The sequence below is a fragment of the Hermetia illucens genome, chromosome 6, assembly GCF_905115235.1.
Source record: "Hermetia illucens chromosome 6, iHerIll2.2.curated.20191125, whole genome shotgun sequence".
NCBI classification, from domain to species: Eukaryota; Metazoa; Arthropoda; class Insecta; order Diptera; family Stratiomyidae; genus Hermetia; species Hermetia illucens.
In genome coordinates this window covers 50,118,188-50,141,840 of record NC_051854.1, presented here as the reverse complement: position 1 = coordinate 50,141,840, position 23,653 = coordinate 50,118,188, and the positions used below count along the sequence as shown (strand labels likewise).

At 44.2% G+C, this 23,653-nt stretch overlaps 1 protein-coding gene and 1 long non-coding RNA gene across 3 annotated transcripts in view; one reads left to right on the top strand and one right to left on the bottom strand.

Annotated features, from left to right (window-relative positions):
• The window catches only part of LOC119658806 (cell growth regulator with RING finger domain protein 1-like), a 159,833-nt gene that overhangs the window by 45,972 nt on the left and 90,208 nt on the right, over positions 1-23,653 (top strand). The window contains exon 2 of one of the 2 annotated variants that reach the window (XM_038066528.1): positions 935-982. The exons of the other annotated variant lie outside the window; for it this stretch is intronic. Within the exon in view, the coding sequence (XP_037922456.1) occupies positions 935-982 (48 nt within the window). The remainder of the gene's footprint in view (positions 1-934; positions 983-23,653) is intronic. 2 annotated transcript variants of the gene reach the window in all.
• On the bottom strand, positions 321-1,321 carry LOC119658809. Its single transcript, XR_005250287.1, has 3 exons — positions 1,247-1,321; positions 909-1,192; positions 321-806 (listed from the first exon to the last, which is right to left on the bottom strand). It is a non-coding gene; the product is annotated as an uncharacterized LOC119658809 (long non-coding RNA).

The window sequence follows — 23,653 nt, the reverse complement described above, 5'->3', positions numbered from 1 at the left end:
TTGGGACTCTAGAGCTATAAAACTCTGCAAAAAGGTAAATTGTTATTTGGATCATGATAATGGAAAGTTTGGTGCAAATCTGATACTAATCATATGCAAATTTCCAAAATTATTGCTCCAAACCCTTTTCTCAGATCTAAATTGTTTAGCAATGCAATAAAGATATTGAATATTGACCATACAATGGATCATCTATCGTACATCCGCAATGTAGGTAAATAACTAGATTTACAGCCAACATTTGAATTGTTTTTCTAAATTGAAATAAATTTCCTAGTGTGTAAGAACGGAAATAAATTCCTTGGCCTGGATTTATTCACATGACGCAAATTTGCTTATAATAAAATTGTATTTTTGTACTGGCATAAACAATATAATTTTCACTCTAATTATTCCAAATAAGAATAATAAATCTTTTTTAAATTTTTATTTAACAATCTCAGATCACGCACTAGCAAATAGCTAAATTTGCATGAAATGAGAATTTTGTTATTCATTTCATCAGTTTTGCCATCATTAACTGCATCAGTAAGTTGAGTAAATATTTACACAATCCATCAAATAAGCAGGTGAAACGGCGTTAGTTTAGTGCCTGCATCTCACCGATTGTTTTTTAGATAGAATTGTCTTTGGATTGCATTCACTTATTACACTTTTTCAATTAATCATTCCAAACGTACACAAACATATTCAAGCCAGAACATACCATTGGAGTTGCTTGCACTGTTTGGCTTCCTCATCAGCATTTACCATGCACACTCCGACTTACATTCATTCGGATCATTGGAATCTTAATCGTAAACGCACTGGAATTTGGTTGGATACATTTCAAATAAATCATCACATAATTTGCACGCACTCGAAAAAGATACGTTGGTTCAGTAATGACCGTTACGTTCGTTACTTACTTTGTTTGTGTTTGTTTCTCTTTTAGAGTCTGCCCTGACGATAATTTAAGCTTTCTGCAATCAATGTTGTCCAGGTGATTTAGTTTTTAGAACAAATTATGTAGATGTACATTTTGCTAGCAATTTTATTTAATAATGCTAAAGCGCTTTGTTACCATATCAGCAGCATTCAACGTGTTTCATAGAGCTTAAGGTTTGTGAAGATTCTGGTAAGGCTTATTTGCGCTTCCATCGACCACATAAATGTCTTAAAAATCGTTTCACCCCCTTGCATTTCAACCGATCTATAAATAAATTATTTTACATTCAAATCAACTATGGGACCAGATTTTTATTACTAATTTCACAGTGTATATAACGAATTAAACAACTTAAAGATGGCAGCTGACACAATCCAGCTCCAATGATTGTCGTTCTTTGACTATCCATCTACTTGTTTGTACCCTCCGCTATCTAATCAATTTATGTACTGATATCTGACCTATACACCGACTTAGCTTTTAATGCGCAGCTTATATAAAAACGCCTTGATCACGCGTCACTTCGGCGCTGAATCCCATCGACTAAGTGCGTTTCAAAAAAAGTCACCTACCACAAAATAAAAATTTCAATGATCTTCTTCTTTTTCTTTGACCTTTGTCCCGTTCACAACCGGGGTCGACTCGTCGTGGTTGGTTCCGCCATTTTCCATCCAGCGTATCAATTCATCGTTGTTTCTGTCGGTCTTTTGGTTGCTTACCATCGACTTCGATGTTCAGACCGATCTTCGCAGATGAATTCCCGTTAACGCGAATTACATGTTCATATCACGGACGACACCTCTCTTGCAATTTTTCCACAATCGGTACAACCCCATATCGATCGATCGGATGTGATCAAGACGTGTTGCGCCACTAGTCCAATGCAACATCTTCGTTTCCATTATCGCGAGACGCCGTTCATGGTCCTTTATAGTCAGCCAAGATTTGGAACCATAAAGCGCGACAGAACGCACAACGTTGTGATAAATTTTAGATTTGAGATGTTCGCATTCAAAAATCTTCATAGTATGAGACAGCAATCGGATCGAAAGGTAATTTGAACATTTTGCTGGACTACCTTTCTTTTTCATTATTGAATCTCTGGTACTTTCATGCCAGCCGGATGCTGTTCTATCTTCTTGAAAACCCAATTGAATAATTCACCGAGCCAGAGTGTTGGGTCCCAGAACTCCGCTTGCTAGAGCTCAGATGCGATATCGTCAGACCCTATTGCTTGCCCCAATTTCATGCGTTTTATTACTTCCTCGATTTCAGCGGTGCTGACAGGTGGAATTGCTCCAAATTTCGCTGAAATCTGCTTGAATTATTGTCGCTATCTATCCGTCGCGGCTCGTTGGTCGGTAAGCAAAGTACTGTTCTTACCATTAACGCGCAAAGTGTTCGATATCCTGTGTGCTTTTGGCAAGTCGGGTTTCTTATAGAGCCCATATATCAATATGCCTTTTCCGATGGGCTCTAGCGAGTTCTTCGGTCTTTCTATTGAGGTTGCCAATATTTAGCGTGCAGACACGTATTTGCTTTGCTCGGACTAACTTGTTTACATCCTACCCTTGCCTATTTCTCGACAGGACCGGGGCCCGTCCTGCCACCTCAACTGAGATGAACGCCCTAGCATTTCTCCAAGGCTTCTGACTCAACGCGATCATTTGGTCTACCAACATTGGATGCATTTCTTTTGTCAGTCACCCAGCGGTAATTGTCACCAGGAGAGATAGTGGAATAACTGCAACTATACTTTATTTATCTCTTTCCCTGATATCAGCATTTTATTTTTATTTTACTGACGATATTACATGGCATGTTTCCTCCAACCCTCTTCCTTTATCTTGTTTTGGGACCGGCATACTATGTAACTAACATGGCAGAGTTAATGAATTTCAATTATATCGAAAGCAATCAACAGATGTCGTTAAGTATTTAATAACTCCGGGGCAGCTAGGTGATTTTCGATAGTTTTACTAATACCACATTTACTTGGAATTTCGTGTTTTGAGATAAAATGAAATTAAAACTAGATGACCCTAACGACGATTCACAATCATCAGCGGCGCAACAACTGGTATCCGGTCTAGGCCTGCCTTAATAAGGAACTCCAGATATCCCGGTTTTACGCCGAGGTCCACCAATTCGATATCCCTAACAGCTGTCTGGCGTCCTGGCCTACGTCATCGTTCCATCTTACGCAGGGTCTGCCTCGTCTTCTTTTTCTACCATAGATATTGCCCTTATAGGCTTCCCGGGCTGGTTCATCCTCATCCATACGGATTAAGTGACCCACCCACCGTAACCTATTCAGCCAGATTTTATCCAAAACCTGACGGTCAGGGTATCGCTCATAGATTTCGTCGTTATGTAGACTACGGAATCGTCCATCCTCATGTAAGGAGCCAAAAATTCTTCGGAGGATTCTTCTCTCGAACGCGGCCAAGAGTTCGCAATTCTTCTTGATAAGAATCCAAGTCTCCGAGGAATACATGAGGACTAGCAAGATCATTGTCTTGTACAGTAAGAGCTTTAACCCTATGGTGAGGCGTTTCGAGCGGAATAGTTTTTGTAAGCTGAAATAGGCTCTGTTGGCTGACAACAACCGTGCGCGGATTTCCTCATCGTAGCTGTTATCGGTTGTGATTTTCGACCCTAGATAGGAAAAATTATCAACGGTATCAAAGTTGTATTCTCCTATCCTTATTCTTCCTGTTTGACCAGTTGTTGGCTGGTTCGTTTTCGGTGTTGACGTTGCCACCATATATTTTGTCTTACCTTCATTGATGTGCAGCCCAAGATCTCGCGCCGCCTGCTCGATCTGGATGAAGGCAGTTTGTACGTCTCGGGTGGTTCTTCCCATGATATCGATATCGTCAGCATAGGCTAGCAGTTGGGTGGACTTAAAAAGGATCGTACTTCTTGAATTTATCTCAGCATCACGGATCACTTTCTCGAGGGTCAGGTTAAAAAGGACGCATGATAGGGCATCCCCTTGTCGTAGACCGTTGTTTATGTCGAATGGTCTTGAGAGTGATCTTGCTGCTTTTATCTGGCCTTGCACATTGGTCAGGGTCAGCCCAGTCAGCCTTACCAATTTCGTCGAGATACCGAATTCTCTCATGGCCGTGTACAGTTTTACCCTGGCTATGCTATCATAGGCGGCTTGAAAATTTATGAAAAGATGGTGCAACTGAAGTCCATATTCCGACGGCTTTTCCATCGCTTGCCGCAGAGAGAGCATCTGATCTGTTGCTGATTTGCCTGGAGTGAAGCATCTTTGGTATGGGCCAGTGATGTTCTGAGCGTATAGGGCTAGTCCGAGGCTCCTGTTGTGGCTTCGTAGCAAGTTGTTTTCCGTGTAGGGTTGCCAGCCCTACCCAATCCCCAACCTGAAGGACCAGTAGGTACAATTTATCCCGTTTTAGGCGCGAGAGACTCGCCTTCATCCTTCTCCATCTGCAACTTTTCGTTAAGAAAGAGCTCCCAGCGGTCACCACATGGAGGTGGAGATAGGGTTTAGTAGTAGAGCTGTTGTTGGTTGAGCAGGCGCTTCCCAGGTTTTATGCTTCATCGTGTGTACCAATCCACGTTTCGTCCTGGGACCTATCTTATCCTTTGATCTCCTCAGGCATATAGTGAGTTTCATTATTCTAAATAGAATTTAGGGGGGGGGTCTCCATACATGCAAAAGGGGAGTGTAATTTTTTTTAACCAAATATAGTCATGTGGGGTATCAAATGAAAGGTCTCGATTAGTACTACTACCAAAGTCGGTACTAGTTTTGACATTTGTTGGAAAGGGGGGGGGTGTAGAGGTCGAAAATGATCATTTCTTTAACGGACCAATTCTCAGAAACTACCTAGGCCCCGAAATACCCTCCATATCGATATCGGTCCGGTAACCGGGATTAAAACCCGGGGCCCGAGTCGAGATTACGAAACTCACGGTCATTGCCCCGCCTTCACTCTACAGCAAAAATAAAAGTCATCAGTTCTTTTCGCTAGATTTTATGACCCTCTTTCGGAACATGGCCTACAATTTAGCTTGTATCAGAGAAAAAATGGCCAGTGATCATTAATCTTCTCTACCGAGCTGTTAAAGATGTCTCCCGTTCTGTCAGAAAAGTAGGTCCTCCACTGCCGAACGACAGTTGAATCACAAAAGGGGAAGAGCTTGAGTTCGAAGGTTGAAGTTTTCTACCCCCGCGAGTAGTTGTGAACGCAAAACGCATAGGGAGCAATCATCTAGTGATGAGCTTGCTCGAGACCGATATCAGTGCCTCTCTTGTTTCGAACATTCAAAGGACAACTCACTGTTGAGGCAAGATGGTCTTCTGATTAGATGTTCGTTACCGGTCAACCGGTGGAGGATTCAGAAACTGCAAACATCCTAGCATTATAATTACAGAGATCACTTTTGCATTCAGACCACCCATCACGACCGCAATGTCAACTATAGGGTGCCTCTTTCGTCTCACTACTATTAGTGAGTCCTTGAGGGTTTTACGTGAGCAACTTTCAGAGACAACATAATCCCACGGTCTTCTTAAGACACGGATTGATTTTGTGACCACAATCAGATCCCCGCTGTGACAAGCAACAACGATACCAGTCTACACCAAGTACATGGCTTAGCATTCATACTGGTGGATGCAAGACCTACCTAAATCTCTACCGAACTAAGGAGTACGGCACCCGTGTTGAAACGCAACACCACGCCTGACGGTCGCTTCTCGCTTGAGTACACACCCTCCATGAAGCTCCTACTAGGGGCCAACCGCAAACAACCGAGCTGTACTCACATACAACGGGAGTTCACCCGAAGTATGAGAGTCCAGGAGCTATCCCGGTTCCCATGGTACCAGTATACCCCTGATAAGGTTTCGTGACCAATTTGCTACTTCAGATGATTCCCCGTGCAGACTCGGGTCTGATCGCCCTAATTAAGCCCTTGGAGCATTCGCCTACTGCATCACGGCCGGCAAGCCAAAGTGAGTACAGCATCTCCCGGTGCCACCATTATGGAGGTTCTCTTCGGCCACTTGGTTTTGGTTTGGCCGACAGGGTTGCCGCCCCGTCTTCCTCACCGCCACCTCTGAGCACCTGACTACTATTAGTAGTACTATTGAGATGTTCCCCATCTGGATCCGAATCGTGCAGTCAACATTCTGTCTGATACTGCAAATCCTTCTTTCTTATACTACTTGATGAGAATATACTGTCTGCCACAAATAGGGACTATGCTGAAAGGAAACCGAGGGAGCAGCTGAAGGTTACTTAGAAATTAATTGCAGAAGAGTACTTTGGTGGTAATTAATGCCGGTTTGATCTCACTTATTCTTTACTCTCTGTAGAAGAGACGAAAGTGCATAATATGTAAGTTGCTTTTAAACTGACAAGAGACATTGTCCCATCATGACCGTATTCAACTATTATATAAAACCAAAACAAGTCGGGAAACCGGAAGCTGGATTTCGATTCAATTTCGGGTGATACGATATGATAAGACTATGAAGTCTTGAAGCAACAACTTTGACGTATAATAACTTTGTTAGTAATAGTGCGATTTCCACCAAACTTGGTAAGATCATGCTCTACATCACTGCAGAATTTCGTATTGCTAGGATGAACTAAAGGGGGATTTTGCAACCATTTACTAAAAATTATACTAATATACTATTATTAATTTTATTTGAACAGATATCGGTATGGAAGGCATTTCGGAACCCAGGCACCATATAGTGGCAGCTTCCTGAGTTTTTCAGATTTTTCGGTTGGGCAGTTTCTGAAAATGGCCCCCTTTAAGAAACGACCTTTTTAAATCTCCCGCACTCCCCACATTTCAAACAAATGTCAAAACTAAGACCGGCTTCGAAAATTACTAACCGAGACCTTTAATTTGATACCCCACATGACCATATTTGATGAAAAAAAATTTACAATCCCCCCTCCCCCACCCTTTTGCATAATTGGACGTAAAAGGATGTAACTCACTGTATGCGTGAGCGATCACAGTTTCCACCTCTCTACCAAATTTGCTGTCAATCGCTATAGCCGTTTCCGAAAAAAATGCGTGTGACGGACAGACAGACAGACAGTAAACCGATTTTAATAAGGTTTTGTTTTACACAAAACCTTAAAAAGAGATTCTACGCTTGGATAAATTCTTTGTTTATTGCATGTTCCCCAACTCAAATGCATGGTTTACTGCAATTTCATGCTGTAAACCTCTAATTGTTCGCATATTGCGATCTTTATTGTGATTAAAAGATTTCTCGAAGATACTTTTAAGTGGAACTTTTCAGGGAAAATAAACGAGATTACATTGAAGATAATTTCTCGTGAAACTCATATGCTAATACTAAATAGGAAAATTATAAATAGATAATGTAATTTATGTATTCATCAATTATTGTAGTCAGAACAGAGAATAATTATTGCTTATAAACTCAAGATAGTCACTGGAAACAAGAATGATCAAAGATTCAAAGCAGAAATTCCAATGCATGAATAACATTAGACCTCCACTCAAGGAGACTCTATTCATGATGAATTGATAATGAAACGAGGTGAACAGCTTTTCCCTATGAGGGAAGGATTTGCTAAACAATCAATCATCACGAGATGCATATTTATCTCAGAAGCTGCCTTATAATATATGGACGCATATGTAACGGGCACGTGAATAACTAAAGATTTAATTTGGACCCGTGGATTAGGGAAGATATCAGATACGATTAATTTCATGTTTGGTTTTAAGACTTCGATAAACGATGTTTGAAAAGGAGATTTAACCCTTAAAAAAATCATTAAAGTTAGTTGAAACTGGATTATAGAATCGGAATGCACAGAGAGAGTATAAGGTTATAAAAACAGGAGAGGGGGAGGTCCCAAGAAATAAAAACCTCGGAACTAACATTACACATACCAATCTTCTGGTCATGCTAGTCACTCTCTCCCTTGCTTGTTTCTGTTCCAAAATTCCATCCACCGGCCCGACGTGTAGGGTACTCGTGGGCCTATTCGAATCTAAGATCATTTTCCAGAGGCAACGAGTTCGCGAACTTTTCACTGAAGAAAAGCTTTCCTCACATAAGCCAAACTATGATAGTTTAAGGAACCTATTCCGTAAAAAGTCCCACTACGGTTTTCATGCCCCTTTCTTCTTACTTAGTGACAATGAAAATGTCTCTCTAGAGGCCCTGGGTTGCCGACAGGAATTCCTTTTTTCTTTAATTGGTTGCGTGAATCCTTGAAGCTTCACCCTTCAGACTTGGCAGTGTATGGCCTAACGCCAAAAGTTGGCCACCAGTTAGTTTAGTAGGAGCTCCGACCACTCAGGCCTTTATTAGATCTATGACACTATTCCCGTAAATCACCTATGGCTTCCCGCCTGTGACGTGCGTAGGTTTTTGCGAATCTGGGAACATTCACTGGAGACAGAGAGTGGCCTGATTCTACGTTGAAAAAAAACCTCACCGAGGTGTGTTCGCCTGAGATCTGAGGAGGCTAGGCAGCTGCATATGAAGTGCAGGCCTGTCTCTTCCTCCTCCTAACATGCAGCCAGCATATAGTCGAAACCACCACCCCAATTTTTTCCATATGTGGCCACCATCGTAGAGTCAGACCTTTGGCTAGTTAGTCTCCCCATTACTAGTAACGTTGGAGTGCATTGGGACCCACATCAGGAGTGTTTCATTGAGTGCGCCAAGTTTCTGCAGCAATTGGTACTAGCTCCACTTCAGGTAGTTGCTAATAACGTTGCGTAACTGTCGGAACAGTTCCATCAAATCGTTCCGAAAACTCCCCTGAACCCAATCCGTCCTCTATGGCTGCTTCCTCGGATGGAGATTAGCTAGTATCCGAAAACACTCGTGATCACTTGTTGGAGGCGAAGCACCAACTATTGATTATCGGTACGTTCCTTTTGTACTTTGGCAAACCAGATCCTATCAGATATGAATTTGATGTCGGATTGTTACTGAAGACTGCCGCTCTCTTGATTTCGGAGCCTTCCTTTCTGTAAAGATTCTAACTGCGAGATTCCAGTCCAGGTTAAGAAGCATCACAATTGTACAGTGCTATGTACCAACGGAGATTTCCGATTAGTGGAGAAGGATGTTTTATATGAGCAATTACACGTAGTTCAGAAGAGGTGACATTGTGATCGTAATGGGTGATCTGAACGCGAAGTTGGACTGTGACAGCCCCTTACTCGGACATATGGCAACCATAACGATAATGGTAGGAAGCTCGTGGATTTCTGGAACTTCCACCGCCTCGTCATTGGTGGCACATTGTTTGAGCGCAGAGACTATGATAAGGTCAGTTGACTTTCAACTAACCGACACGGCACGGACTTTTGGATGCGCGTAACAAAAGAGGTGCTGACATCGGCCTCGTAAGGTATCACAATCTGATGGTCGCTTGCCTTCGCTTGTATGTTACGTCCGCCACTAGTCACAGGGTTGGAGAGGTGAGAGCCCGAAGTTCCACATCGACCGCTTATAACATCAAGCTGTCATTCGATAGTGGGAGAGCTATCTTGCTGATAGAACAGCACATGCTTCGAGTAATCCGCTTGAGAATATCGATGGGCATTAGACCGCTACCATAAATGGTCTTTTGTTGGAAGGACATCTGTCATGTCCTGAAGGGGCGTCACAAGATCTGGCTGATTGCGAAATCGTGGAAGCGGATTGATGAACAAAAGGGATTGAATGTTCTATTGATCGCTGCGAATGATGACAGTGTGCCGCGCTGAAACTTCAATCTCGAAATCCCGATAAGTTCCGCCATTGCGGCAGTAGTGTGCGCCATGACCAAGGTAATTTGTTATTGCGCTGGCCAGGGAAACGGAAGATGCCGCAGTACGGAATGATTTTGTAGAAAAATGCTGGAAATCCGAGACTTTTCCCAGAGAGTAGAAGAAGTAGATGATTATTAAGATTTCAAAGAAGTCACCCCTCTTGAGTGCGACAATCAGAGGGTTATATGTGTGCTCCCTGCTGTCGCAAAGATAATAGTTAAAATAATCCTGGAACGCTCAAAGGAACACCTCCAAAATTTTATCGACAGGTGCCAGGCTGGCTTCCGCTCTGGATCCCATTGCATTGATCACATCAACACTCCACGAATTATTTCAGTGCGTCGAGTTGAGATCTTTATTTCTCTTACTCTTCATCGATTTCGGAACGGTTTTCAACAGCATGAACCCGGAGTGTATTTGCCATGCTCTACGTAAGAAGGTCATTTCGGACAAACTACTAGTAGCCATTATCAAGGCGACATATGATGGCGCGAAATGTCACGTGCGACAACGAGGTAAAATCTCAAATGAATTCGGAGTCCGCCAGGGAAGCATTTTGTTACCGATATTATTTCTTTTTGCTGTCGGTGACGTTCTTCAAGCTGCCTTGTCTTGAGGACACGGAGGAGTCCGATAGACCATGACATCTAGCCTCAAACGCCACGACTACGTTGATGACATCTGTTTACTCTCTCATCGGGTCATGCACCTTGGTCAAATGGTTTTGACTTTGAAAGGAAGCTCAAGTAAAGTTGGACTGAAGATGAACTCCAGCAAAACCAAGGTTCTCGGTCTGACGGGTCATACACTCTCCCTATCAGCATTAATGGCAGAAAATCGAAGGCATCTATCAATTTGGATATCTAGGAAGCGTGGTTTCTTCCGACGGTGGCGACAAGTTTTATGTTGCCTAAAGCAGAGTGGGGGGAGGTGAATGGTGATCTTGCCTCTCACGATTACGGTTGCCACAAATCCAACAGGATCAAAAAGCTTAGCCACCTCACTCAGCACTTGGCGTTTAGTCGGAGGAGATACCGAAGTGAGGAGATCCATTCGGAACAAAAGCTCGTTGGAAGTTGGATCCTTTCTTAGATCAAGCAACGATGTTCAAGACTAGCTTGGTAAACTAAGCAGGCACATCCAAACTACCTCCACCACGACGAGCTCGTTCGGTTTTCACTTGCGCAGTCCAAAATGTCCTGCTGAAAAGATACGATCGATGTCATGAGCCATTTCTATCGCCAAAGAGGAAATCGAAAACTACTCTCTCAGGCAATTGAAGGGATTTGAGTCCTCTGAACTTCTGCCAATCGCTAATAGCCAATAATCCGGTTTGGGTCCTAACAGGAGGTGCAGGAAGAGGGTCCGCTTGTGCCCACGTAGTCCGCTTGTGCCAACGTAGTCCGCTTTGACTTTACTCCGCCGCCAATCCGCTGGTTGTATGTACTGTCCGTTGCTGCGGTGAACGCGGGATATCTAGCTCCCGTCTATCAGTTGGAGATCCCGCCATTCAATCGCCGCCAATAGTGCCTGGGGCGACTCCTCCTTCACCGCTTAAGGAATCTGGTCAGATAAATATCCGCCAATTGCCTCGGACGATCGTAGCACTCTTTCAAGGCTTTCCACACCTCCTGGTAGTCCCGGTGTACAGACCACCAACCAGTGGCATATCGTCGGCACTGATGGCTTGACTCAGCTTTTTGAGCTTATACACCTTCGAAAATCCTGGTCATGAACAAGCATCGTAAATGTGTTCTTGAATGGCAGCCAGTTATGCAGTGCCCCGTCAAGGGAGGAGTCGCCCACGGATCCAGTTAAAGTCCCGCAGACGCGTCGAGAATTGGGAGGCGATCACATGTATAGAGGATCCACCTCCGCTCCGTCGCACGTGTGCCCCGGTGTACCATCGCCACGCCAAACTTTGTTGCCGAAATGCCGCCAATGTCTACAGCCACCAAATAAATATTGGGCATTTGCTTCAGCCTTCGACATATCAATAATCGATGTCCTTCTTTTCCCTGCAGTGTATACATTCTGGATCAGTTTTCCAGCCTTTGAATATGTGGCTTTCTCTTCCACATTTTTTGCACTGTTCTAACCTATCGCAGTATTTGAAATAGTGCTTGAGGAAAACCTCCCATACAGCATTCATTTTACCACTGGTTAACAGTTTGATGAGCTATCTCTATACTCAAAACGGCGCACCAAAGCGCTAATTGGACTCCTTGGAGCGGCCACTGATACCTACCTACCTACCATCTCTATACTTGTTTTTCCAGCTTACGACAGAAGACTATCTCCTGACGTTTGACTCGAACTTGGCGGTATTCTCCTAATAGCTGTCAATCACACGAGCTTTCCTCGAAAACGGTTACATGTATTGACACAAAATTTGGAGGAAATTTTGGAACTATATCGTCATTCTGAGTTCAAAGAGGGTGCAAACCTTTGTTATCACCAAATATAGCCATGTGGGGTGGCAAATGAAAGATCTCTGTTAGTACTTTTCAGAGTCTATTACTTTTTAAAATTTCTACCGGAGGAAGGATACGGGTGGGACTTGTTTGATATATTGGGTTGCGGAAAAAGAAATGTCGTATTTTGTCAATAGATGGCGACACTTAAACATATTTTGTGTTGTACTTATCGTATCGGGTCATACTATACGGCGATTTGAAGACGACAATCTGTGCTCCAAGTGTCTTTTTGACAGTGTTGTGATCATACGTTTCAGTCTCAACTTATAGCGCGTCAAAGATGGAGTCCACCAAGCAAGAAATTCGTCATATTTTACGTTTTTACTACCTGAGAGGTAAAAAAGCAACGAAGGCGGCCGAAAAAATTTGTGAAGTTTATGGGCCCGATACTTTAGCGATTCGCACAGCACAGCGTTGGTTCGATCGATTTCGTTCTGGTGTAGTGGATGTCGAAGACACATCCCGTACTGGTAGGCCAATCGTCGTAGAAATCGATAAAATCGTAGAAATCACCCAAGTAGACCGGCATGTGAGCATTCGCTCGATTGGCTAGGAACTGGGTATAGACCATAAAACCGTTTGGAACCATTGGCAGAAGATTGGATTCCAAAAAAAGCTGAGTGTTTGGGTGCCACACGAGTTGATGCAAAAAAAGTTCTTGAACCGAATCAACACCTGCAATGCACTGCTGAAACGGAACGAATTCGTCCCATTTTTGAAGCGGATGATGACTGGATTTTTTTTGCAAATAAGGAGGGGGGGGGGGGTTTATAAGGGAGGATAATGAAGTTGTCTTCTAAATGGCGACAAGTTTGCGAACAAAACGGCGCATATTTGACTTAAATCGGATAATTCTAGGTATGTTAAATAAAGCAGTAGGATCACTCTCAAGACCATTCGACATCAACAGCGATCTACGACAAGGGGATGCCCCATCATACGTTCTCTTTAACCTTGCCCTCGAGAAAGTGGTCTGTGATGCTGATGTAAATGCAAGAGGTACGATCCTTTTTAAGTCCACCCAACTACTGGCCTATGCTGACAATATCGACATCATGGGAAGAACCATCCGAGACGTACAAACTGCCTTCATCCAGATTGAGCAGGCGGCGCAAGATCTTGGGCTGCATATCAATGAGGGCAAGACAAAATATATGGTGGCAACGTCAGCACCGAAGACGAACCAACCAACAACATCAAACCGCACTGGTTAAACAGGAAGAATAAGGATAGGAGAATACAACTTTGAGACCGTTGATAATTTCTCCTATCTAGGGTCGAAAATCACAACCGATAACAACTACGATGATGAAATCCGCGCACGGTTGTTGTCAGCCAACAGAGCCTATTTCAACTTACAAAAACTGTTCCACTCGAAACGTCTCACCATAGGGTCAAAGCTTGATCTTGCCAGCCCTCATGTATTCCTCGGAAACTTGGGTTCTTAGCAAGAAAAATTGCGAACTCTTGGCCGCGTTCGAGAGAAGAATCCTCCGAAGAATTTTTAGCACCCTACATGAGGATGGACGATTCCGTAGCCTACACAATGACGAAATCTATGAGCGATACCATGATCGTCCGGTTGTGGATAAAATCCGGCTCAATAGGTTATGGTGGGCGGGTCACTTTAATCCATATGGATGAGGGTGATCCCACCCGGAAAGTCTATAAGGGCAATATGTATGGTAGAAAAAGAAGACGAGGCAGACCCTGCCTAAGATGGAGCGATGGCGTAGGTCAGGACGCCAGACAGCTTTTAGGGATATCGAATTGGTGGACCTCGACGCAAAACCAGGATGTATGGAGTTCCTTATTAAGGCAGGCCTAGACTGGATACCGGTTGTTGCGCCGTTGATGATGAAGAACCTCCGCAAATCCTTCACGGTTTTCGGACGCGGGAAGTTTGCGAGCGCTTGCACCTTGTCTGAGGCGGGCTGTATTCTGTCAGGGGAAATGAAGTGGCCGAAGAATCTCACCTGTGTTTATCCACGTTGAGGTCTAAACCCGGCTCAAGGAGACGTTGAAAAATGCACTCGAGGTGAAGTGCTCAGACTCTGAGGAAGAAGTGACCAAAACATCATCTAAATATACGAAACCGAAGTCAAGGTTTCGCAGGACCGAGTGAATGAACCTTTGAAAGGTTTGCGCCGCATTGCATAACCCAAAAGTCATTCGTGTGAACTCGAAGAGTCCAAAGGGTGTGCATATTGCCGTCTTTGGAATGTCTTCTGGAGCTACAGGTATTTGGTGATAGGCCTTGGTTAAATCCAAGGTCGAAAAGATGCGGCAGTTTGCGAGATGATGCGCAAAGTCGTGGATGAGAGGAATGGGATATCGGTCTGGAACAGTCTGTGCATTTAGCCTTCTGTAATCCCCACAGGGGCGCCATTCGCCGTTTGGCTTAGGGACCATATGGAGTGGGGAAGACCAACAGCTGTGCGAAGGTCTGTAGATACCCTGTTGTATAAGTTGTTCAAACTCTTTCTGTGCAATAGCCAGCTTCTGGGGTGGTAGGGGACGCACCTTCGAGAAGATAGCGAATTGCTGCGCCTGCTGGAAGACAACCATTAAAGTCAAAGAGCTGGACACGTGCACGCACGTCTTGGTTAGGACGGATGCTGTCCGGAAGCCGCTGCAGTCTCTCAGGCCCGTATCGTGTTCTCGAGCGGGGAGAGCATTTCTTCCAGCTCGAGATCAGTGGACATAAATAGGCTGTTTGCGCCCGTTCGTTTCACCGTATGATGGGGAACGCAGTTCCGAGTTCAGTCGCTGAAACCCCTAGGTTTCATCTGGGGGCGGAGTGATGTGGCGCAGCGGGATTAATGTTGTTAATTCGATTGACAGTTGCCACCATCGGTTTTCTCCGTGGCGGAGTAGGCCTGGATTAGGTCGAAGAAAGAATTGAATTTGAAAAATGAATTTTGACATGTCAATTAAGAAAAGAGTATATACAAAATCTTATATCGGAGTTAAAAAAGAGTCTATTACTTCGACGTCCAAAATCTTGGATCCTTTTTGCTGGAGATAACCTAATATATGTTTCCTCTTTTTCGTACGTGGAATATAGATATAGATAGGGGTTTATTATTTGTATCTTGACCGCACCACACCGACAACCGCAATGGAGCTCATCCCTCATACAAGTCCAGAGCTTAAAATTTATCTCCATTCGAAGGCAGATATTCATTTCTATGGTACAGCGCCAAGTTATGTGAGGGCTTTTCATTCCTCGATTGAGTGAAGATGAATTTTGTTTTTTACGAGTCATTAACTCCCTGCAGTGAAGCGGAATAATAACAAGTGTACCAGCTACGCTCAATCTACCATATCGAGCTCCCAGAACTCGGACCCTCCATGATACAAACTTACCGTTCTGCTAATAACTTCCATTACGAAATCTTCAGTTTCAGTGCTTCCCACAAATTGCGCAATCGTAACTACATTTCGTGTAAAAATCTGCAAGCGAACATGTCAGTCAACATAAGTACCGCAGTCGATATCCAACTTGACCTCCAATAAAAACATCGAAATAATTACGAGCCTCGGCCAGCTGAACGCATGCTTGGGAGCTGAACCTCGCCAATGAATATCAACACGGTATGAGCAGTGAACGAAATCGTAAATGCCGGCCTGCAATTTGTTATGTAAATACCATTCGAATTTCAACGAGGCGGTTTACAGTCCATCTGTCTGTCTATTCAATATGGTGCGTCAGGTCTGCGCAAGGTATTGGCTCCGAGTCAAGTTCAAGGTGCAGGAAACTTTCATTTTTCATGTCTTTCTCTTAAGCAATTTTCGCTGTAAACATTTTCTATAAAGATAAATATTGGGATTAAATGACGGAAATGTACGGTAGTCGATTAATAGCAATTTATCTTGGATGTAGAGAATGTTGTCATTATTTTTGGACAGATTTTGCTTGACAGCGGCCATTTTGTCGGGATTCATTCAAGATTCCGGTGGAATTCGATCAGAAATTGTCCTCGTTCTTACTACAGATTCCAGGGGGTACTCTCTTCGTAATATCGGAAAATGCAGCTCCAATGGAATGTTGGTTTAAACTCGACTAAATACGCTGAACATGTCTGGGCTTCAGAGCTCTAGTATTTCATCCCCTTTCGACTTGAGTCTTTCCTGCTAATCGATCAGGAAGCCGAGACTTGGGCATTTGTTTATTCATCAATTTGATATATCGTATCACAGTCAACATCGACTATTGAAATCGGTCCGTCTGTACAGCTTTTCTACATCTGACTTATGACTTGAAGGTTCTGAGGACGAATTATCACACATCGTAAACCTGACCACATTCAAAGTTGCTGAGAAGTGGAATAAAAGCGTCGCAATGGCTCGTTATGGACATCTTTACACCTAAAAGTCTGGTAATTGCCATTTAAGCAATGAATCAGTATACAAATGGGCACTTAAAAATAATAAGTGATATTCATGGAATATGTCGTAGAAACACTATGACCTCAACGAGTCTTAAAATAATTATTGTTTCAGAGACGAGCATTTGTTATTGTGGTACTGGAATATTAGTAATTATTGCACTCAAGGATTTGGGAAAATGTAGTTTTAGCACACGAATTGCATGGGAACATGTTTTCTTCGTGATCATAACAATAGCAATGAAGGTGTTAGTCACTGGACAAGTGACACCAAGGTAAATGATAATTGTACAAGTGAGAATTCAATGAACCAAACAGAATATCAAAGACTCACATTTGTACACAGTTTAGGGACATGCCAATATCCTTGTTCTCAATTATTAGTGTAGTATACAGTTGGAACTCCTTCTGGTATCTTCATCTTCAGAATCATCATCATCACCGGCGCAACAACCGGTATCCGGCCTAGGCCTGCCTTAATAAGGAACTCCAGACATCCTGGTTTTGCACCGAGGTCCACCAATTCGATACCCCTCAAAGCTGTCTGGCGTCCTGACCTACGCCATCGCTCCATCTTAGGCAGGGTCGGCCTCGTCTTCTTTTTCTACCATAGATATTGCCCTTATAGACTTTCCCGGAAAGGGTGGGATCATCCTCATCCATACGGATTAAGTGATCCGCCCACCGTAACCTATTGAGCCGGATTTTATCCACAACCGGACGGTCATGGTATCGCTCATAGATTTCGTCGTTATGTAGGCTACGGAATCGTCCATCCTTATGTAGGGGGCCAAAAATTCTTCGGAGGATTCTTCTCCCGAATGCGGCCAAGAGTTCGCAATTTTTCTTGCTAAGAACCCAAGTTTCCGAGGAATACATGAGGACTGGCAAGATCATAGTCTTGTACAGTAAGATCTTTGACTCTATGGTGAGACGTTTCGAGCGGAAGAGTTTTTGTACGCTGAAATAGGCTCTGTTGGCTGACAACAACCGTGTGCGGATTTCATCATCGTAGCTGTTATCGGTTGTGATTTTCAACCCTAGATAGGAGAAATTATCAACGGTATCAAAGTTGTATTCTCCTATCTTTATTCTTCCTGTTCGACCAGTGCGGTTTGATGTTGTTGGCTGGTTCGTTTTCGGTGCTGACGTTGCCACCATATATTTTGTCTTACCTTCATTGATGTGCAGCCCAAGATCTCGCGCCGCCTGCTCGATCTGGATGAAGGCAATTTGTACGTCTCGGGTGGTTGTTCCCATGATGTCGATATCGTCAGCATAGGCCAGTAGTTGGGTGGACTTAAAGAGGATCGTACCTCTTGGATTTACCTCGGCATCACGGTTCACTTCCCCGAGGGCCAGGTTAAAGAGGACGCATGATAGTGCATCCCCTTGTCGTAGACCGTTGTTGATGTTGAATGGTCTTGAGAGTGATCCTGCTGCTTTTATCTGGCCTCGCACATTGGTCAGGGTCAGCCTAGTCAGTCTTATTAATTTTGTCGGGATACCGAATTCTCTCATGGCCGTGTACAGTTTTACCCTGGCTATGCCATCATAGGCGGCTTTAAAGTTGATGAATAGATGGTGCAACTGGTGCCCATATTCCAACAGTTTTTCCATCGCTGGCCGCACAGAGAATATCTGATCTGTTGCTGATTTGCCTGTAGTGAAGCCTTTTTGGTATGGGCCAGTGATGTTCTGGGCGTATGGAACTATCCGGCCTAGCAAGATAGAGGAGAATATCTTATAGATGGTACTCAGCAACGTGATACCTCTATAATTGCTGCACTGTGTGATATCTCCCTTTTTATGTATGAGACAGATTATACCTCTTTGCTGGTCTTCAGGCATTGATTCACTGTCCCACACATTGAGCACAAGTTGATGAACCACTTGGTGTAATTCGTTGCCTCCGTATTTAACCAATTCGGCTGTAATTCCATCGGCTCCTGGCGACTTATGATTTTTTAGCCGATGAATAGCACGAACTGTTTCTCCTAAACTTGGTGGTGGCAGTATTTGTCTGTCGTCTTCAGTTGGCGGGACCTCCAACTCGCCGATGTTCTGGTTGTTCAGTAGCTCATCAAAGTACTCAACCCATCGCTCAAATATGCCCATTCTGTCGGAAATCAGATTTCCCTCTTTGTCTCAACAGGATGATCATCGAGGTGTATAAGGCTTCATCCTGCTGACTTGTTGGTAAAACTTCCGCGCCAGGTGCGGTTGCTCCCTGTACTTTCCGAGTTCATAAACCTGTTGGTTCTCCCAGGCTTCATTTTTCCGTCTGTGAAGTTGCTTCTCCGCTCGGCGGACATCGTGATAAGTCTCTGCGCGTGCCCACGTTCTTTGAGAATGCAACATTACTCGGTATGCAGCATTCTTCTGTTCCGTTGCTAGTTTACATTCATCGTCAAACCAGCCATTCCGACTCCTTTTGCGGCTGGGGCCAAGTATGTTTGTGGCCGTATCCATGATAACGTTGGTGGTTGTGAAGATCTTTTGTTGATGCTTCGCTGATGCTTCGTTGACTGCGGTTATTGCAGCATCCATTTCCCTCTTATCGGTGTCGCGGACGGCTGTGTTATGGATGGCTTCAGTGTTAACTCCCACCTGATTGTCAGAGGGGATTCTAGGTGGTGTTGTTATTCGAGCTCGGAGCACCATGCCAACGAGATAGTGATCCGAGTCTATATTGGCCTCCCTATATGTTCTGACATTCATCAAGGCTGAGAGGTGGCGGCGTTCGATCAACACGTGGTCAATTTGGTTGAAAGTGGTCCCGTCTGGAGAGGCCCACGTATGTTTGTGGACCGCTTTCCGCGCAAACCAGGTACTTCCAACAACCATTTCGTTTGAACCTGCTAATTAAATAATCCACAGTCCGTTATCATATCGGCCCAAATCAGGGACTGTTTAAACGGCTCTAGGCTTGCTCTTGAAAATCACCCACGAACCCGAGGTGCAACTGGCTATAATAAGCGGACCCTGTAAGAACTGGTGACCTTGTGAGCATGTGGGGACCAAGCCATGCAGGAATGCATGAGGCAGTCCAAAAGTGGGTTCGTATAGGCAAAAGTAGACGATATATACGTTTACAGCTGCTATGCTCTTCCAAGCCTGACGTTGGCTGAATTCGAGGACATGCTGGACAGATTCGTCTTGGATGCAAAGGGACGAAAACCAAAAGTCATCGCTGGTGGCTTCAATGCATGGGCCACAGAATTGGGAAGTTCACTAACGAATGCAAAAGGCCGTTGTCTCTTGGAGGATTTCGTGCAATTAGATATAATATTGGCCAACGACGATCAGATTAATACTAACCGGAAAAGGGGGTCCGGTTCAGTTTTGGATCTGATAGTTTTGGATTTGGTAGTCTTTCACTAGCAATAGCCTTTGACCTGAAGAGGAAGTCAAGTGGCTGGAAATCTGCTCGTCCAAGAATGAGGAGAACGTCAGGTTGGTCTGCGAAAGCAATTGACGAGCAAACATTCATAGATGTGTGGTGGGACTAGGACACTATACCCTAGCTACACCCTCGGAAAAAGTCCTCCATATCGCGGAGTGTATCGCGAAGGGATGCGACTCATCGGTGCCGAGACGTTATACTTTCCCCAGCAGAAGGCCTAACTGCTGGTGGAATAGTGAATTGCCTGATCTTCGGCTGACGTGTCACCAGGTAAGATGAGCGGCTCAGAGAACAATGGGTATGATTGACTATGAGGTAAAGCAGCGAGCTTACAAGGAAGCCCGAAGAAAACTGAAGCTGACTATACAGCAAAGCAAGAGGGACTACTTTAAGCAATTCTGCGCAGAGGTGAATATAGACTCACGGGGAGCGCCTACGAGGTTGTGGTGGGGAGATTTAGAGGTCAGGTATCTTCGCAAATTACATGTCCCGATCTCCTACTGAAAATCATTCAGGGTTTGTTTCCTAAGGAGCGGACAAACGCTTATAGTCTACAGACATTTTTAGATGTGGCTGTAATACCCCCAGCAGTGAAAAAAGAAGTACTGGAGATTTGTGGTAGGTAGGAGACAATGGCATACCAAATAAAGCCCTTAAACTGGCCGTTAAGTCGAGGCCATGCACGAAAGGGGTGGCACTGGCAAATATTGGGCTGTGGTTACCCTTGGTGTGCAAAGTGCGTTCTACTCTGTCAGTTGGAATCTTATAAGGAGTTCATTGGCGGCGATTGGTATACTCAGTTACATACGCTAATCGACAGCTATTTAACAGCTAGGAAGGGTCTGGTACAATACAGACAATGGAAACAGGGAATACATTGTTCCCGCGGGTGTGTCACAGGGCTCTGTTCTGGAACCGCTAGTGTGAAACATTATGTATAATTTCGCAAGGATGATGCTAAATGTTGGGGGCCCGCGATACGCTCATAGACTGCGTATAGCTCGAGTGGTGAGCTCTATACTGATCTACGCGGCGCCAACTTAATTAACTGCATTGCGTACCGCATGCAATGGTCAAAAGATGAGCGCGGTTTATAGAAAGACCACCTTACCGGTGTGCAGTATTTACAGAACCATCTCGGACGAAGCGGCCTACGCAGTAGCTAAAGTGGTGCCGATCGACATTGTGGTCGATGAGATGGCGCGTATATATGATGGACCCGATTCTTCCTCTGATCGGCACGTGAAGAATACCGAACGAGAGAAATCGTTAAGCGGGTCGCAGCAACGGTGGGAACGGGCGCAAAAGGGTCGATGAATCCACAGATTGATTTCCAGCATCAAGGTGTGGACACAGAGAACGCATGGTGAGATAAACTATTATCTCACCCAGTTTCTGAAGGAACATGATAAAAATCTTTATAGGTTTTAATTGGACAGCTCACCAAACTGTCCCAGCTGCGGAGGACCCCGAGCATGTTTTCTTCTACTGTCCTAGATTCGCTGAGGAAAGGAAGAGTCTAGAGGAGATATTGCGAGGAACAGTAACATCAGAAAATTTAATTGGGAAAATGCTTGCGTGCCAGGAGAACTGAAATGCACTGAACAACATGGTGGGGAGGATTCAGTGCAAATTGAGAGAGGAGGCGAGAAAGATGCGGTTTCAAATGCAATCGATGGGCGAAGGGAGAGGCTAGAGCCATGTGTATCCCGCGTTGAAATACTTTGTAGTGGTTCCGCAAGGAAGAAGACAGAAGTTAGGGGGTGGTTTTACTTGGGAAAAATCACACACACTGAAACATGTGTACCAGTGCCTTTGGAAGATTTCCACCTCCGGAAAAAAAGGCCCAGTGGTAATTGGGCCGAGTGAAGGAGCGCGCCCACTGGGTCGACACGACACGACAGTTTTGCTAGCACCCACTGAGAATGACACGAAACGATAGATTTGCTAACCCCCACTGGGAACGACTCGACAGAAAGCGTACTTTAAACTAATGACTTCCTGGGATCTCACAATGTTCTGCGCCAAGTGCCATCTAGAGATAGTGGATTCCACTGCAATATACGTTTTAGATAAGGATGCTCATTTTGACCTGTTTGGATCCCCAAAAACATTCAGGTTCAACCAAGTAAACTCTCAACAGGTATAAATTGAATACGCTTGGCGCGTACAACAGGCTTTTTTCCTTCTCTGAGTTCCAAGCCATATGGGGTTACGAGACAACTGAGCACGACAGGAGCAGGAACGCTGCTATATGGATCAGAACGCTTTTGTGACATCGCGGCCATGATGTTAAGGAATGAAGAGAAACGGTTGAGGGAACGGTACAGGATAAACTTACCAGGAATGCAACAGTTCAAGTTGCTCATGGGGATTGGTTGGTGGGAGGGGATGATTTTTGGGGTTTTATGAACTGAATCACTCACTAAAAGAACCTTCGGATCATACTCACAGGTTACAGCAGGCTAAATTAACACCATTAAGGGTCATATTAGTCTTTTAGAATGCATTGATGATAATTTTTTAGAGGGAGTATTCCAAATATGCCACACTTTGGGTAATATATCTGAATCCGACCCTCCCTTTTCGTTACTTTTATAATTTCACTGTTTCCAGTTTTAAGTTTCGCTGTATGTTGCCTGCCTTCTTAGACAAGGTTCCCCACTTATCTTGACTTGTTGCATAGAGAGGTTGGAGGGATTGATGTCACCTATATCCGGCAATCCAAAACCAAGTTTGAAGCCTAAGTGGGCTGTTTGTTAGAGTCAGACTTCCTTTAGACTAACTGCTTTCAGGTCCCATGTTGGACATTATTTCAAAGGAACCTAAATGCTTCTGGGCAAACGTGAACGGTCGCTTTCGTCAAGTTCTAGTTGTGAAGTATGGATCTACCCATTTGGGTTACCAAAAATCAATTCGGGATGCTGATTAGATTGGAATATTCTAGGATATGCGTCTCATCACCAGGGATGACCTCAAATAGCCAAGGATTGTCTCGTATTCAAAACATACACCTTCAAGTATGTAATGGATGCCCCCCTATTTGCAGGTTTCAATGCTGATGTAAGGCCGTCAGTAATGGATAGTTCTAATAAAACGTTTTTCTAAGTGTCTTCTTCTTTTCCTTCAGCCTTCGTCCCGTTCACAAGCGGGGTCGGCTCGTCATGATCGGTTTCGCCATTTGGATCTATCAAATGCCTGATCCGGATGCAATCTCGAGACTTTTAAATCTCCATCCAGCATATCAAGCCACCGTTGTTTCAGCCTGACTTTTGGTCGTTTACCATCGACTTCGATGCTCAGACCAATCTTGACAAGTGAATTCTCGTTAGCGCGAATTACGTGACCATCGTGGCCATACCATAGACGACGTCTCTCTCACAATTTTTCCACGATCGATGGAACCCCATATCGAAAGCTGGAAGGGGCGCTAATGATGGGAAGGTTTACAAAAGTTGCCCGTGTAAAAGACTACTCTACCTACCTAGGGGATCGAACAAACAGTTCTGTAACTGGTGGGGTAGGAGGATCTGGGGAAACAGATAAGTTCGAAGAAGGTTATCTTCAACGATTCGATCTGCATGGCTTTGGCGACAAGGAGATTGGGGTGGGATTGGTACTTGACCAGGGCAAGACG